Source organism: Danio aesculapii, chromosome 1 (assembly GCF_903798145.1).
Source record: "Danio aesculapii chromosome 1, fDanAes4.1, whole genome shotgun sequence".
NCBI classification, from domain to species: Eukaryota; Metazoa; Chordata; class Actinopteri; order Cypriniformes; family Danionidae; genus Danio; species Danio aesculapii.
This window is the reverse complement of record NC_079435.1, coordinates 42196389-42216341: the sequence shown is the minus strand read 5'-3', so window position 1 is coordinate 42216341 and position 19953 is coordinate 42196389. Positions and strand designations below refer to the sequence as shown.

At 31.7% G+C, this 19953-nt stretch overlaps 1 protein-coding gene across 1 annotated transcript in view; it reads right to left on the bottom strand.

Annotated features, from left to right (window-relative positions):
* Positions 1-18095, bottom strand: part of tbc1d1 (TBC1 (tre-2/USP6, BUB2, cdc16) domain family, member 1) — a 160588-nt gene extending 142493 nt beyond the window's left edge. Inside the window, exons 1-3 of the mRNA XM_056460767.1 lie at positions 17883-18095; positions 15020-15318; positions 13024-13260 (exon numbers count right to left, since the gene is read on the bottom strand). Of these exons, the coding sequence (XP_056316742.1) occupies positions 13024-13260; positions 15020-15295 (513 nt within the window). The 5' untranslated portion in view covers positions 15296-15318; positions 17883-18095. The remainder of the gene's footprint in view (positions 1-13023; positions 13261-15019; positions 15319-17882) is intronic.
* Positions 18096-19953: the final 1858 nt, after the last annotated feature.

Below are 19953 nucleotides of genomic sequence, written 5' to 3'. Positions count from 1 at the left end.
CTGGTTACATTATAATTATATTATAACATCAATGCTGTGAAAGGAACCGTTTACAATGGAAAAAAGCCACATTAACCGTTCACTGGAAGTTTATCAGTATGGGAAGAGATTTAGCTCTGCATAAACCCTAATACAATGTTATTACATAATATTTATAATGTAATGACATATTAATTTTAATGTAATGAAATAGTATTTACAATGGTAAAACAATGTAATTACAATGTTATAATGTATTGACATAGTAATTATAATGTATTGACATATTACTTAAAACATTGTAATTACTATGTCTTTACTTTATAATTACATTGTTATAAAGTTCCAATTACATTGTCATAGCGTTGTAATTACATGGTTTTAACACTGCAATTGCTATGTCATTACATTTTAATTATTATGTGATTACATTGTTATAACATTGTAATCACTATGTCATGACATTATAATTACCATGTAACAACATGGCAATATTTTTATAACATTGCAATCACTATACCATTACATTATAATTACTGTGTAAGATTATTGTAACAACTTTGTAATTACTGTCACTACATTATAATTACTATGTAATAACATTGTAATAAAATTTTAATTACTACGTCACTACAATTGCTAAGTAATAACATTGTAATTACATTGAAATACCATAGTAATTATAATGTAAAGACATAGTATTATTATAACAATGTAAATACAATTATATATTTTGTAACTACAAAAGTTTATATTGCATGTAATTACTATGTAATTGCATTATAAATACTATGTAATAACATTGTAAATACATTGTTGTAATGGTATTTATAATGTAATGACATGGTAATGTCATAACAATGTAATTGCAATGTTATAACAATCTTATAACAATGTAATTACAATGTAACTACAATGTTATTACATAGTAATTATAATGTATTGACATAGTAATTACATGCAAAATAAACGTTTGTAATTACATACTGCCTATATTAACGTATAAATAAACATACTGTATAAGAAATATACAAAGAAACATTTAAGTTTATAAATATTATCTTGGATGTAATTACAATGCAATAGCACTGTGAGTACAATGTAACGACACAGTAATTAAACACAAGATAAACATCTGTAACTACATATTACATCTCAGATGTAATTACGCTGTTATAACAATGTAACTACAATGTAATTACATTCAAAATAAAAGTTTGTAATTACATATGTACTGTTTATATTTACATATAAATACACAAATACTGTACTTGAAATATACAAAGAAACGTGCATAAATATTCTCTTGGATGTCATTACTATGTAATAGCAATGAAATTTCAATGTAATGACACAGTAATTACAATGTAATGACAGTAATTGCACACAAGATAAAAGTTTGTAATTACATATGTATTGATTATATTTATAATTACAACTTAAATAACCAAATACTGTACATGCAATATACAACGAAATATTTACATTCATAAATATTATCTTGGCTGTGATTACAATGTAATGACATAGTAATTACTTTGTAACAACATAGTATTTACATCCAAGAAAAACGTTAACAATTACATATTACATTTGTACTGTGTATATGTATATAAATATAACACACAAATACTGTACATGAAATATACAAAAATACATCAACACTATCTTCGAAGTAATTACAAATGTTATAACAAGGTAATTACATAGTTGTTACACAGTTATTACAAAGTAATTATAATGTAACAACAATGTATTCACATCCAAAATAAAAGATTGTAATTACATATGTACTGTGTTTATTTACGTATAAATACACAAATACAAGTACATGCAATATACAAAGAAACATTTACATTTATAAATATTTTCTTGGGTGTAACTACAATGTAATTACAATGCAATGACACAGTAATTGCACGCAAGATAGAAGTTTGTAAATACATATTACATCTCAGATGTAAATGCAATGTTATAATAATGTAATTACAATGTCATTACGTCTAAAATAAAAGTTTGTAATTACATATCATCACCTTGGAATGATAAGGTTCTGTCTGCATTTTAAATGATTTTGAGATATTGAGCTTCAAAGATTTGCATTCCACATAGCAAACATTATATGCATAACAGTTCACTTGTACACATGAACATGACAGAGACCCTGGAAGTACTCTAAATATAAATTATCAAAATTCTCCTAAATTTGCAAATTGGGGTATAAAAAACAGCAAATGCAGATAGAAGCTTCTAATTTCAAAAAAGTCATTTTCCGATCTGAATTATATGGTTCCAGTGTTTCCTCTAGGATTTTTTCCAGCTGTGGCGGCAGGCCTTTTTTACATAGACCTGCGCAGATTTTCTTGTGCGCTCTCAAATACACGCTGATGAGGTGCAATTTAGTGCGTTTATGTAACAAGTATGTCTCCAGCATTTATTAGATTTGCTAGGAATATTTATGGATGCCTCCTGTATTAATGTGTCCAGAAGTAAAGTGAAACGGTTATACGTCGTGTTTGCTGGCCTCACGCATCACACACCTGTCAGTCAGCCAGTCAGTCAGTCAGCACGTAACCTTAAAGGGTTAAACAAATGATGCACAGCACTACTACGGTTACAGAAAGGTTTGCGCCATTATAATTAATTTACCTTTTATTACGTTTTGGTGCGATTATCACCCGCTATTAAAAAAATAGAATGTTTTGAATGAGAAGCCCCGCCATAGAAGAATAAATGTAGTGGAAACCATGAGTTCTCTCTGGCAGATCATTAATTGAAGTATTACTTTTCAAGAAATACAATCAGTCTGCTTATTTTGTTGAAAAAAAAGTGCAGCATTTAGTCGAATGCTAATTTTGTGTTTCTTTCTGGTCTTTCCCACTGTCAACGGAGCCATCTGGCGAAATGACAAAGAAAGCTGGTCCTAACTGGTCCTTGTGCGTACATTGGAAATGCTGATTGGCTCACAGAAAGAACCTTATAAAGCCAAGCTAGAGTTTGACTTTGTAGATAAAACCTTTTTGTTTTTTAAATAAAAAGTCTTAAAATGTAAACAACTTATTATTATGCATAAACATTGTTATAACATTGCAGTCACTATGTCAATACATTATAATTATTATGTGATAACATTGTTATAGCATAGTAATTACAATGTCATTTTATTGTAATTACTAAGTAATAACATTGTTATAGCACAGTAATTACAATGTCATAACATTGTAATTACAATGCAATAACAATGTTATTACATAGTAATTGTAATGTGTTGACATAGTGATTACAATGTTATAACAATGTAACTACTATGTCATTACATTGAAACTACTATGTAATAATATTGTAGTTACTGTTATATTATAAATACTATGTAACAACATTGTAATTACTATGTCATATTATAATTACTATGTATTAACATTGTTATAACATTGTCATCACATTGTAATTATTATGTAATAAAATTGTAATTATCTTGTTTTAACAAATTAATTACAATGTTATAACAGTGTAACTACGATGATATAACATGTAATTACTGTCATTCTATTTTAATTACTTTATAATTATATTACGTTTACTATGTATAAACATTGTTATTACATAGTAATTAATGTTAAAACAGTGTAACTACAATGTTATAACAACATAATTACTATGTAATAACAATACATTATAATTACTATGTATTTACATTATAATTACATTACATGTGTTGTAGTTACATTGCTATAACATTGCAATTACATTGTTATAGATGACGTTGTAATTACTATGTCAACAAATTTTAATTACTACGTAATGCCATTGTAAATAATGTCTTTACATTATAATTAGATTGTAATAACAATGTTATCACTATGTCATGACATTATAATTACCATGTAACAACATGGTAATCACATTGTTATAACATTGTAATCACTATGCCAATACATTATAATCACTATGTAATAACATTGTAACAACATTGTAATTACTATGTCCTTACATTATAATTATTATGTAATAACATTGTAATAAAAATGTAATTACAATGTCATTACATTGCAATTACTATGTAATAACATTGTAATTACATTGTTATACCATAGTAAATATATGTAAAGACATAGTATTGTTGTAACAATGTGCATAACAATATTACATTATAACATTGTAATTGTTATTACAATGTTATAACAGTGTAATAACATTGTAATTACACTGTTATAATGGTATTTATAGTGTGACGACATAGTAATGTTATAACAACGTAATTGCAATGTTATTACATAGTAATTATAATGTAATGACATAGTAATTTCATCCAAAATAAAAGTTTGTAATTACATACATGTATTAATACATATTAACATATAAATACATAATTCATACATATTAACATAAAAATAAACAAATGCTGTATAGGAAATATACAAAGAAACATTTAAGTTTATAAATATTATCTTGGATGTAATTACAACGCAATAGCCCTGTGATTACAATGTAACGACACAGCAATTGAACACGAGATGTAATTACAATGTTATAACAATGTAAGTACAATGTAATTACATCCAAAATAAAAGTTTTTAATTACGTATGTACTGTTTATATTTACATATAAATACACAAATACTGTACTTGAAATATACAAAGAAACGTGCATAAATATTCTCTTGAATGTGATTACAATGTAATGGCAATGAAATTACAACGTAATGACATAGTAATTACAATGTAATGACAGTAATTGCACACAAGATAAAAGTTTGTAATTACATGCGTATTGTGTATAGTTATGTTTACAACTATAAATAACCAAATACTGTACATGCAATATACAAAGAAATATTTACATTTATAAATATTATCTTGGATGTGATTACAATGTGATGACATAGTAATTACAATGTTACGACATAGTAATTACATCCAAGGTAAAAGTTTATAATTACATACTACATGTGTACTGTGTATATGTATATAAATATGACACAAATACTGTACATGAAAAATACAAAATTACATTAACACTATCTTCGAAGTAATTACAATTTTATAACAACATAATCTCATAGTTATTACACAGTTATTACAAAGTATTTATAATTTAACAACAATGTATTTACATCCAAAATAAAAGATTGTAATTACATATGTACTGTGTTTATTTACATATAAATACACAAATATTGTACATGCAATATACAAAGAAACATTTACATTTATAAATATTTTTCTTGGGTGTAACTACAATGTATATACAATGTAATGACACAGTAATTGCACGCAAGATAAAAGTTTGAAATTACTTATTACATCTCAGATGTAAATGCAATGTTATATCAATATAATTACAATGTCATTACATCTAAAATAAAAGTTTGTAGTTACATATTGTCACCTTGGAATGATAAGGTTCTGTCTGCATTTTAAATGATTTTGAGATATTGAGCTTCAAAGATTTGCATTCCACATAGCAAACATTATATGCATAACAGTTCACTTGTACACATGAACATGACAGAGACCCTAAAGGCCCGTTTCCACTGAGTGGTACGGTATGGTTCGGTTTGGTTTGGTACGCTTTTATGGCCGTTTCCACTGTCAAAAAGCGTACCGTACCGTACCACTTTTTGGCACCCTTTCGAAGGGTACCAAACACGAGAAAGGGTACCAAAAGGCGGAGCCACACGCGCAGCTGAACGCTATTGGTTTACAGAGATACGTCATTCGCTTACGCAACAAGCCAGAATGAAAACAAAAAAACCGCCATGTTTGAATTACACCGCGAGAGATTTTAGCGGAATTATAGATACAAATAATAATGAGCCATGGTTGATCTGGGCTCAAACAAACCTTGTCGTCATCTTTCGCTTTCTTCCTTGTGCTCGCCGCGCGTCTATATCTGAAATAACAAACTTCTTGAGCTGATGATAATAACCTGCACTTGATTATTGACGTGCTTTTGAAACCCTTTTGTGCTTTTGATTCTGTCAGACACTGACAAACGCGAGAGTGAAGCGCGAAGAAACAAAGGAGAAGCCGGAAAAAAGGAGCACATTATTTTTTTAGCAAACGCGAACAAAATGCCATGTATTACTAACTTATTATCTTCACATTTTGGACTAATATGAACCGGGAATGACGGAATTACTGTCTAACAGAGGCTACATATGCTGCTGAAGATTACAGACACAGATAAGAGGTTTTCACTGACTGTATTTGAACCTAAATACAGACGAAATGTATGCTGTGTGTAGTTCTTCTGTAGTTGGTAACATATCGGAGACTGTAAGGGGCTGTATGTGTTTAAATATGTTCATTTATTTATTTAATATAATTACAGACGTTACAGTAGGCTGTTTCGCACATCTTTGATCTGAAGTTATAATCAACTCATGTTCATTGAAAAGTTAGTAATAAACATTTCTACACAAGTATTTATGTGTATGAAGCATCTGTTTTGTGAGAAGTGCTTCTCATATGATATGTGAACGACCCATACAGCTTTATTGTAGACATTTCCTAGAGCTAGAATGACGTCGACTGAAACTTTCTGTCATACACCACGCCCACCAAAAGGGTACCCATGTTAGTGGAAACGCAAGCCTGATAAAGGTGACCCGTACCAAACCGAACCGTACCGTAGCGTACCAGTCAGTGGAAACGAGCCATAAAAGTACTCTAAATATAAATTATCAATATTCTCCTAAATTTGCAAATTGGGGTATAAAAAACAGCAAATGCAGATAGAAGCTTCTAAAGTCATTTTCCGCTCTGAATTATATGGTTCCAGTGTTTCCTCTAGAATATTTTCCAGCTGTGGCGGCAGACCTGTTTTACATAGACCTACCAACTACCTGTGGCGTTATTTCAATGACAAATTTTGTGAGCGCAGTATTAGAAGTTGAGATCTCATTATGTAATAGCCTACGAGCATGCGGATCTCTTTGCTTGCATGCACATTTTTTCTGCTCGTGAACAAAACTTCTTGCACGTCCCCTCAAATATAAGCCACTTTAAGAGTGTGCAGATTTTCTTGTGCGCTCTCAAATAAACGCTGATGAGGTGCGATTTAGTGCGTTTATGTAACGAGTATGTCTCCAGCATTTATTAGATTTGCTAGGAATATTTATGAATGCCTCCTGTATTAATGCATCCTGAAGTAAAGGGAAACGGTTATACGTCGTGTTTGCTGGCCTCACGCATCACACACCTGTCAGTCAGCCAGTCAGTCAGTCAGCACATAACCTTAAAGGGTTAAACAAATGACACACAGCACTACTATGGTTACAGAAAGGTTTGCGCTATTATAATTCATTTACCCTTTATTATGTTTTGGTGCGATTATCACCCGCTATTAATAAAATAGAATGTTTTGAATGAGAAGCCCCGCCATGGAAGAATAAATGTAGCGGAAACCATGAGTTCTCTCTGGCAGATCATTAATTGAAGCATTACTTTTCAAGAAATACAATCAGTCTGCTTATTAATTTTGTTTAAAAAAATCAAAATTGATGCTGTAATAATATGTTGATGCTTGAGAAAGTTACACTTTTTCTTTCTACAACATTTAATTAATGTTTTAGGATGAATATTTTTACTTGTTCAAATAAGGCATACAAGGTTGTGCTAAATATTTTGTCCAGTGCAGCTGTTAATGTTATGAAATTAATATGAATTATATACTTTATATATTATTGAATTATATTTATTGAAATTATATGTCTCGTGGATTCATTTAAAGGCTTTGACTCAGACAATGAACAAATGAGTTTGAAAATTTGAGTTGAAAAATGTTTCACTGACTATATATTCACAAATAAAAAATTCACATTTCATATATTAGACTTTTTTAAAACCTGTTTCTTTTTCAACAATGTCAAGTTTAACGTTTCATCTCAATGTCAAAAATGCTTCTAAATCATCACATTTACACATATCTTTTCAGTTTCAGGTTTCTGCTTAATTTTATGTGGTGCAGCATTTAGTCGACTCTAATTTTGTGTTTCTTTCTGGTCTTTCCCACTGTCGACAGAGCCATCTGGCGAAATGACAAAGAAAGCTGATCCTAACTGGTCCTCATGCATACATTGGAAATGCTGATTGGCTCACAGAAAGAACCTTATAAAGCCAAGCTAGAGTTTGACTTTGTAGATAAAACCTTCTTGTTTTTTAAATAAAAGTCTTAAAATGTAAACAACTTATTATTATGCATAAACATTGTTATAACATTGTAGTTACTATGTCAATACATTATAATTACTATGTGATAACATTGTTATAGCAAAGTAATTACAATGTCATTTTATTGTAATTACTATGTAATAACATTGTTATAGCATAGTAATTACAATGTCATAACATTGTATTTACAATGCTATAACAATGTTATTACATGTTAATTATAATGAATTGACAAAGTGATTACAATGTTATAACGATGTAACTACTATGTCATTCCAGTGTAATTACTATGTAATAATAATGAGTAATAATAATAATAATAAGTAATAATGTAGTTACTGTTAGATTTTAAATACTATGTAACAACATTGTTATTACTATGTCATAATATCATAATTACTATGTATTAAAATTGTTATAACATTGTCATCACATTGTTATAACATTGCCATCACATATAATTGCTATGTAATAACATTGTAATTATCTTGTTTTAACAAATTAATTACAATGTTAAAACAGTGTAACTACAATGATATAACAATGTAATTACTGTCATTCCATTTTAATTACTTTATAATTATATTACAATTACTATGCATAAACATTGTAATTACATTGTTATTACATAGTAATTAATGTTAAAACAGTGTGACTACAATGTTATAACAACGTAATTACTATGTATTAACAATACATTATAATTACTATGTAACTACATTATAATTACATTACATTTTATTGTAACTACATTGTTATAACATTGCAATTACATTGTTATAGTGTTGTATTTACATTGTCATAACATTGCAAACACTATGACATTATATTTACAATGTAATAACATTGTTATACCATTTTAATTACAATGTCACTATGTCATGACATTATAATTACTATGTAATTACATTGTAATTACTGTTATACCAATGTAATTACTATGTCATCACATTGTAATTACTAAGTAATAATATTGTAATTACTATGTCAATGTATTTTAATTACTACGTAATACCATTGTAAATACTGTCTTTATATTATAATTAGATTGTAATAACATTGTTATCACTATGTCATGACATTATAATTACTATGTAACAACATGGTAATCACATTGTTATAACATTGCAATCACGATGCCATTACATTATAATTACTATGTAATAACATTGTAACAACATTGTGATTACTATGTCATTACATTATAATTATCATGTAATAACATTGTAATAAAATCGTAATTACTGTCATTACATTACAATTACTGTGTAATAACATTGTAATTACATTGTTAAACCATAGTAATTATGATGTAAAGACATAGTATTGTTACACAATGTGCATAACAATATTACAGTATAGCATTGTAAATGTTATTACTATGTTATAACAGTGTAATAACATTGTAATTACATTGTTATAATGGCATTTATAATGTGACGACATTATTATAACATTACTATGTAATTACAATGTTTTAACAATCTTATAACAATGTAATTACAATGTTATTACATAGTAATTATAATGTAATGACATAGTAATTACATCCAAAATAAGTTTGTAATTACATACATGCATTAATACATATTAACATATAAATACATAATACATACATATTAACGTATAAATAAACAAATGATGTATAGGAAATATACAAAGAAACATTTAAGTTTATAATATTATCTTGGATGTAATTACAATGCAATAGCCCTGTGTTACTCATACATGTAAAGCCTTGCTTTTATTGAATAGAAAAGCTTTCACTCTAACATCTCAGTCTGCCTGATCTTTAGGTAGAAAAATGTCATTATAATATTTAATCTCAGAACAAAGTCTACACATGTCCTGCCAATTTAAGAGAGATCATTTAGAATATTGATGCATCATTGTTGTAAACTTTTAAAACGTTGTAAAATGTTTATGAATGAATAATGCAAAGTTGTGTCTCAGACTTTCATTTTGAGGACAATAACATGCCCACAATCATGGCACGGCACAAAATGAAACGTGATTGGTTGGTTAACCTGTCAGTCATATAACATTAGCGGGCGGTCCTTGACCATTCAAAGCAGCCAAAGTCGTCAGTCTGAGGTCTGGCTAGACGAGACTACATTCAAATATACAAAAACATTGAGCAAAAAAAGTGTTGTTTGAAATTAATTTTCCTTTTGAGAATTTTTACTTTTCACGAACCCTATTGTTGAACGCATTAATTTGTCACTTAGGAATGCATAAAACACCTTAGCAACCATATACCAACAGCATGTTTTGCATTGGCAGCTGTACAAATCTGATTGTTCTCTGATTGTCAGTGTGGTTTTGAATTTTGAATTGCACAAAACTCATTTACACCAAAACTTGCACAGATGCACACACCCATAAAGAGCGAGGGCTGACATTTAAACTACTAAGCTTTACCTCATCAAAAGAGATCAACTTCAAAGGCATATGTGAGCAAGACATCTCCATAAAACCTCTAACAGATCTACAGGCCACAAACAATAATATCAAACCTCCAAACACTCGTTTCTTGTCCTAGTTCACATACAGTAGATTGAGTCCATTCCATCCAAATAAGCTTGCTTAAACGTAAACATTGTTTAAGTCCACAATTTTCCACATGCGATTACTGCATTTCAAATTATGGGCTAATTTTTGGATTTGGGGAATTTTTTATCAAATTAACTGTAACAAACCAGTTTAAATAATAAAGTACTACTACAAATAATCCATGCACATGGTGAAAACTGATTTAGTAGCTTGTTTACTTTGCGCTCCCTTTTTATTTATCATGAAATTAAAGTTACCTTGTTTTAAAGGGACAGTTAGGGTTCGGGTTAGGCCCAAAAATGAGAATTCTGTCATCATTTACTCATCGTTTACTTGTTCCAAACCAAAGTTTCTTTCTTCTGTTGAACACAAATGAAGATATACTGAAAAATGTTGAAAAAACAAACACTGGGTACGCTTACATGGACATCAAAAACCAATAATACCACGTAAACAGCAATTTTTGATTGATTTAATCCGACTAAGGTCATAATCAAACTAAACAGAAATCGGATTAAGACATGTGGAGAATGCCGATTTTGGTCGCATTATTGAAGTGTAGTACAGACACGTAAACACCTTAAACAAACGATTATTGCCATGTGGGAATTTTCGCCAAGTTTTGCGACAGGTTAATTCATACACACACATGGTTGTTTGACACTATTCTCTGCACCTACCAAGTCAGTAAAGGACCACAGACACATACACGGCAAAATGCGGAGGTTTTTTTTCTCCCATACAGCGTGCGGTATCAAATTCCATTAAAGCAACACTCTTCCAGCAGTCCTTATTTCGTACTCGCATCCAATACCTCCGTTTGTCACGCGGGCATGAATGAAATGTTCCTGAATGAAAGTGAAACTACCGAACTGCAGTTAAAGCTGAACAATTACAAATAAAACACCCGAAATGACATGAAACTCTAGAGGAAACATGGATAGCGTGGTGACGTAATGGAGGTAATCAAACTATGTGCTATAACATGTAAAATAGGATCATGAAAGGAACATTCAAAACGTTCTTGTGTACTCATGAACTCGTGTAGCCTAAACACCATAATCAAATTATTGTCTTATTCAGATTAGGGCACATAATTCGATTAGCGATATGTAAACGTAGTCAGTGACTTGCATAATATTTTTTGTTTCTACTATTGATGTCATTAGCTATGTTTCCATCCAAAAATGCAAATTACATTGTGTGCAAACCTGGAATATCGCATAAAAGACATGCAAATAGCAATGTTTCCATCCAATGTCAAAGAGGACAAAATCGTCACTTCCTGATTAACTGGCGTCAAATATCAACAGTAAAAATGGAATTTGCTGCGGTAGGAGAAGCTGCATGAATCTTTTCCTTATTTAATAAATGACTTGCGCCTCATGAGGCCAATGCCGACACGCAATGAACGTGGTGGTGTTTGACGGCGTAAGACGCAGAGCACAGACACTCTTGATTCTGGAGGTAATTAATAATATAATAACAGTAATACTGAAACGGTTACGGCGTTTTAGAATGAGCAAACAACATTTCAGATTTTATGCAATTCTTTCCTTATAGCAGTGTTTCCCAACCCTGTTCCTTAAGGCACACCAACAGTACACATTTTCAACCTCTCCCTAATCAAACACACCTGAATCAACTCATCAGAAGATTAGAAGAGACTCCAAAACCTGAAGTTAATGGGTCAGATAAGGGAGACATTCAAAACTGTTGGTGTACTGTTGATACATGTACTGTTGGTGTGCCTTCAGGAACAGGGTTGGGAAACACTGCCTTATAGAATAAAAAGTTTATCCTACTACGCATATGTTTTTATGCGCATTTTCAAAAGTTATGCGCATCATGGCATTTCCATCAACTGATTTTTTATGCGCATATCCAAAATGTGTGTAAAAATAGGTGGATGGAAACATAGCTAGTGGCTGCTTTCTTCCAACATTCTTCAGAATATCTTGTTCTGTGTGCAACAGAAGAACTGTGTTTTACTGTATTTTTTCTTCAGTTTGTGTTCTCATTTTATATTTTCTTATAATACAGTTATATTAACCACAGCTATAATATTGCTGTAGAAAGACTAGTTTCAGGTTTTGGTGGTTATTTCTGGACTGTTGACAGTAATTTGTTAATTCAAATTGATTTCCTTTTAATATTCGATAGATGAACAGTGAAGAGAATAGCTGCACCTTATAGTACCCTGTTTTTAAAAACACTTCACTGCTTGTTTATAGTTAAATGAACATTACTCTCATAATTCACGCAAAGCATCACGGGATGTAGGAAAAAGGTGGATAAGATCAAAACATCCCTTACCTTCAGCTGGTCCTGGCAGCGGAATACATAGCAGGCTGCTTTCTTTTCCTCTCTGAGCAGACAGCCAAAATAGCTGGGCTCTTGGCTGTTGTGAATGAGTTTGGTGACACGATGAGGCCTGTGATCAAACAGAACCATATGTTGCAGCGGGTTCCATGGCTTCCCCGGGCCTGCCGTGTCCAGAACGCAGCACACCGAACTGGCTGAAATCTGAAGAACCACTGACTGATCTCGAACCTTGGACCATAAGAGAGAAAAACACTTTGACCAAAAAGTGCAATGGTGGTATTGAGATATTCCATTATGTTTAAATCTCATCTGTCAAAGATGAGAACATCCCAAAAGTATTTACCAAAAAATCTTTTTTTGTAAAAAAGTATAATGTCAAAATATTGTTGAAACAATATTCCATCTTCATTTAGTGTAGCAGACAACTTTATGTGTCTTTATTTACCTGCTTTTAAAAATGCACTCACCGGCCACTTTATTAGGTACACCTGTCCAACTGCTCGTTAACGCAAATTTCTAATCAGCCAATGTAGACAGACCACTCGTTACAACTGAGGTATGCAAAAGAGCATCTCTGAACACACAATACAGCGAATCTTGAGGCAGATGGGCTACAGCAGCAGAAGACTACAACGGCTGCCACTCCTGTCAGCTAAGAACAGGAAACTGAGGCTACAATTCGCACAGACTCACCAAAATTGGACAATAGAAGACAATGTTGCCTGGTCTGATGAGTCTCGATTTCTGCTGCTACTTTGGGCCCATTAGTACCAATTGCGCATCATGTCAACGCCACAGCCTACCTGAGTATTGTTGCTGACCATGTCCATCCCTTCATGACCACAGTGTACCCATTTTCTGATGGCTACTTCCAGCAGGATAATGCGCCATGTCATAAAGTGCAAATCATCTCAGACTGGTTTCTTGAACATGACAATGAGTTCACTATGCTCAAATGGCCTCCACAGTCACAAGATTTCAATCCAATAGAGCACCTTTGGGATATGCTGGAACAGGAGATTAGCATCATGGATGTGCAGCCGACAAATCTGCAGCAACTGCTTGATGCTGTCATGTCAATATAGACCAAAATCTCAGAGGAATAATTCCAGCACCTTGTTGAATCTATGCCACAAAGGGTTAAGGCAGTTCTGAAGGCAAAAGAAGGTCCAACCTGGTACAAGTAAGGTGTACCTAATAAAGTGGCCAGTGAGTGTATATGTAATGCTAAATTTCTATATTTCAAATTATTGCAAGCTTTTTGCTGTACAAAGTTTTAGTGTTTTAAGTTTGAATGAGAAAAAACGAATTAAGTAATTTTTTAAAATAAAAAATGTAAATATTATCTAAATATTTAAATAAAAAATTTTACTTCAAGTTTATTTTAAGTTTAGTATAACATTCTTTAAATATCTGACAAATGTAATTAAATAAAATAAACATTAAAAATTAAACCTCATTTTAAACGTTTATGTTATATGCTACATAATTCCTTTTTTAGTATATATGATATCACTTTATTAAAGCTTTGGTTACCAGAAAGATTAGTATCAGTATTGCTAATATTATTGTAATAATATTTCATTCACAATATTGCTATTTTTAATGCATTTTTAATGGTGAACATGAGAAACTTATTTAAAAAATGTTTCAACATCCTACACTGTTAATGGTAAATTACACATTATTTAACTATAATATGAACTGCATTTTACTCTAGGACAGTTATGCAGTATTTTACTGTATATTTTACTCTAAAGATATACAATACTGTAAATACCTATCCAGCAAATTCATTTACAGTACTGGTGAACTGCTGCCAGGTAAGTTACTACAGAATCCACAGGAAATTATTAACAGTGTACCCACCACAGTTTTCAACCACTTTTCTTAATAGTATATTTAGAACACATTTAAAATGATGCTTTATTGGAATATTTCATATCTTTTTTTTACATTTAACCTAACATATTTCAATTACACTGACCTCTGGAGAGTAACTGCCATTAAACTCAAGGTTTCTGTTCTTCTCCCCAACCCGGGGCCTCCGTATCTCAGCCACCACCCAGGGGAGCATGGCCATGGTGGTCTGTGGATGGATGGCCAAAGATCCAACCAGAGTCAGTCTGTACTGAATCACCTCTTCCCCATCCTCTTTCTTCCTCATCTCCTCTGATCCAGGAAGTGTTTGTGTAAGGTCACAGAGAGGATGAGCTGTGATTGGGTCATCTCTGGGTTTCACCTCGAAACAAATACCCTCCATGCTCCGAACATAAAAATGAGGAACTAAGTAGAAAGACCAAAGAAAGATGCGCTAATGAAGTAGCTGTATCTGTAATCATATCTTAAAAGTGAAACACATTGTGGCTTCATTGCTTAACTGAACACTTTCGAGTGGCACCTTCAACTTTGCCATTTGCAGGGATTTTAATAGCTTTTCTGAAAGCCCTTGCAAATGTGACAGAGGTTCATGGGCAGAGAATAGTTACCCTCCAATGACTCTTGTTATAAATTACATATGAACGTTCATTTAAATAATTAATTCAATAATGCTGAACATTTTTAAAGGGATTGTTCATGCAAAAATTAACATTTTGTCATTGTTTATTCATCCTTCACTTGTTCCATGAAACCTGTTTGAGTTTCTTTCTTTTATTGAATGCAAAAGAAGATATTTTTTAATATTTTTTGGAAACAGCCATTGACTTGCATAGTATTTTAAGGTATTACTATGGATGTCGATGGTTAAAGGGCACCTATTTTACCCCTTTTACAAGATGTAAGATAAGACTTGTCTCCGGAATGTGTTCAGAAGTTTCAGCTCAAAACACCCATCAGATAATTTATTATATAATATAAAATCTGCCCATTTTGGTGTCTGACTACAGTGTAGCTGTTTTGTAGCCTGTGGCTTTAAATTCAAATGAGCTGCTTCTCATGCTTTACGTCAGATAAACAGCCGTCAGTGATAGAGACAGACTCGGATGAAGCTAAAATACAACTCATTAGTCAAAAATAGCAAGTAAGTTTATATGATGTATTTGTGGTGGAGTTTATTCAAGCCTTTCTGAAACGACGAGCCTCACACAAATGCTGTTCGCAGTACACACACACACACCTGCAATTACTGACACCATGCGGCCATGGTGATTATAGCGGTTAAGAATTACATAGCGATTTTACTCTTAAAATTGTACTCTCGTTTTATTTTTAAACTTATAAAATTAATTACTGAGATGCAGATGATCACAGAGAGTTGGAACAAATATTTTAATCCCAGTTTCTTTGCAAAAATGTTCTGTGGACATGTGTATACATGTTATTATGGAGACATTGCACCTGTCAATCAATTCCGTGGGCAGGGAAAACTGCACTCCTATGTCACATTGCGGTGGGTCTCAAAATCAATGGAATTTGGGTCCTTTTTAACATCAGTAAATTTAAAAAAAGAGACTTATTGTGTTTATATCACTCCAGTATGACTGTGGACACACTATACCTACACACAGTTCTGTCCACACAGCTTACAAAAGTTGATTTTCATCATAAGTGCCCTTTAAGTTCAATTTTCATTTTCTGGTAGACTATCCCCTTAAGCTAATGAAAGTATTTCATATTTACTTTTTTGGATTTTAACATTTGAATTAGGAAACAAATCTCAAATTTTAATATCTAAAAATATTAAATATTATTATATTTGTATTATTACTACTTTACCCTTAATTATTTTATATTTTGATTGGGGGGGGGGGGTGCTGTATTTTTTATTTAATATTTTTTATTTTAAACAAAGCCTGAGATCCACCCAACCAAAAAATAAAAACAGTAATACTGCAATAATAGGTGGGGGTTTATTGCATTTCCATGATTGTTATATACTGCGTGAGGTGTACTAATATGCAATCTGAAAAACTAATGAAAATACTGTAATATATATATATATATATATATATATATATATATATATATATATATATATATATATATATATATATATATATATATATATATATATTAGTTACTATTTTATAATAATTATTATTCTAGCTGACATTTAAAAAAATATATGAAAAAATTGTACAAAATAAATAAATAAATAAATAAACTTGGTTTTGACATGTAGATTTTTCTTTATTTTCTTTTTTGCTTCATATTAATTTCCGAAGCAATTTTTTAGTTTTAGTTTTAGTTAAAATCAGTGCTGGCTTACACCTAAAAATGTTTCATGTGATAACATTTAAATCAACTTTGTAAAAATTACCTTACATTATCTGACTGCATTATTTCTTAAAAATAAATAAACAAACATTTCTTTCTCTTTTTGTGACAACATACTGATCCTAATAAAAAGATATTTCAGTGCAAACTTTTTGTTGAAAGAGAAGCCTTATCAGATAATATAATGGGCTAAAGATGGAATTGTATATCTGAACAAAAGTCTTTGAGGCACTGGAAGATAATTGTCCTCCAGTGCAGTTCAGATCCTGATCTCTCATATAATGCAAACCACTGAAGCCAACCGGGATTATAAATAGCCCCGCACGTCGAATGAGACACAACTGCTATTTACAGAGAGGTCAACAGAAAGTTTCTCTGATGACAACAAGAAGACCTTAGCGACATGTAAAACACACACACGTACACACACAAATACAGAATAGGTCTGAATACAGTAACCAACTTATATTGACCTCTAAAAGCAAACACATGAAAATTGCTAAATGACAAGATGTTTAAAACGCGTGGCAAGGTCATATGTTGTAGCTGGAGCTTACTTTCCTATATGTTACCACTAAGCATTACTTACCATTTATCATACTCATCAGACCAAAGATTTAACTTTCACTTACCTTACACACACTGCACCGCCTAGTCGAGGAAGTGCTTGAATAACGATCCCGTTACTTTTTGACAATACTGACTGTAATATCCCATTGGAAACTGATTTGCAGAAAGACGTTTGTCCAAAGTAGTCGATAAATCGCTTTATCAGTCCTCTTTTGCGTTCAGAAAACACGACAGCGGACACGGAGCTGTGAAAGCAGCGCGTGCCCGCGGAACTGATGAGGAAGTCTCTTCTCTTCTGACGTTTGAATGAACTGAACTGATGATGGCGTGCACATCACGGGGAGACAAGAAACTGATCAGGAATAAAAGAAGGTGGATAAAAAAAAAAAGTCCGCCTTTGCTTTGAAATCTACCTAGATTTAGAACGCTTTGTTTTTAGCGTTTATTTTTTGGTACGTTTTAAAAAGAGAAGTGAGCTGAAAACATTTCATTCACTTCTGTCATTACCCTATTACTCATATTCTGTCTTGTGTAATTTCTACACATGCACTCAAAAGGATGTCTGAAGGACGTTAACTTGACTCGACTGTTCCCTTTAAGAAATATATGAGTAAAACACTTAAGCCAGGCCCGTAGCCAGCCTGGTGAAAGCGGTGGTTCTTTTGACTTAAAAGAAGTTGAAGTTAAAGTCAGAATTATTAGCCTCCCTGAATTATTAGCCCCCGTTTATTTTTTTCCCCAATTTCTGTTTAACGAAGAGAAGATTTTTTTCAACACATTTCTAAACATAATAGTTTTAATAGCTCATTTCTAATAACTGATTTATTTTATCTTTGCCATGATGACAGTAAATAATATTTTACTAGATATTTTAAAGACACTTCTATACAGCTTAAAGTGACACTTAAAGGCTTAATTAGGTTAACTAGGCAGGTTAGGGTAATTAGGCAAGTTATTGTATAACGATGGTTTGTTCTGTAGACCAGTGTTTCCCAACCCTGTTCCTGGAGGCACACCAACAGTACATATTTTGGATGTCTCCCTTTTCTGACCCATTAACTTCAGGTGTTGGAGTCTCTTCTGATGTTATGATAAGTTGATTCAGGTGTGTTTGATAAGGGAGAGGTTGAAAATGTGTACTGTTGGTGTGCCTTAAGGAACAGGGATGGGAAACACTGCTGTAGACTACTGAAAAAATGTATAACTTAAAGGGGCTAATAATTTTGACCTTAAAATGGGTTTTAAAAAATTCCAAATTGCTTTTATTCTAGCTGAAATAAAACAAATAAAACTTTCTCCAGAAGAAAAAATATTATCAGACGTACTGTGAAAATTTCCTTGCTCTGTTAAACATAATTTGGGAAATATTTAAAAACTGAAAATAAAAAAAAAATCAAAGTGGGGCTAAAAATTCTGCCTTCAACTGTACATCAATTACATCATATATCATTAGAAGAAAAAATATAGAAATCTGTTAAAAAATGTAAATTATAAACTAGCTGAAGCAACAGCCAACACAGGATTACGCTTTGTGTTAGAGCCTTCTTCGATGAAATATTTTCACAATTTATTATGGCATAGCAGTCAAACTAGGACAAATGAGCTCAAGTATGGAACAAATTCTGGACCTTTGTCAGTGAGGCGTGGGCCATTCGAACCACCTCAACCCCCCTGGATACCGGCCTGTAAGCAAATACTAGCATGTTGTGTCAATAGTAACATTTTTGCTATACAGTACATGTCCTGTTGCAATACACTTGAGTTTCCTATTAGTATTAGCCAGCCCTACACAAAATGTGCCTTCATCCAGCGTTTCTACTGTCAGATTCGATATTTTTTGTACTTTAAAACAGGATTAACTCATTATAACTCTTTTTTTAAGTTGACTTTACTTTCGCATGTTAATTACACACTTATATACTCAAAAAATAATTTTTGCTGCTTGTTCAAACTACTTATTTAAAATGAGTTGAAACAAAACAGTTCTGGAGATTTGTTTGAGAATCTTAATTGTTTTATATTCAATCCACTCAAATGTGTTACGTTAACTTAAATTGTGCTGAGACACCATGAATGAATTATGTGTAACTGCGTTTTTTACAGTGTACATTTACTCAACTACTTTAAAGTATA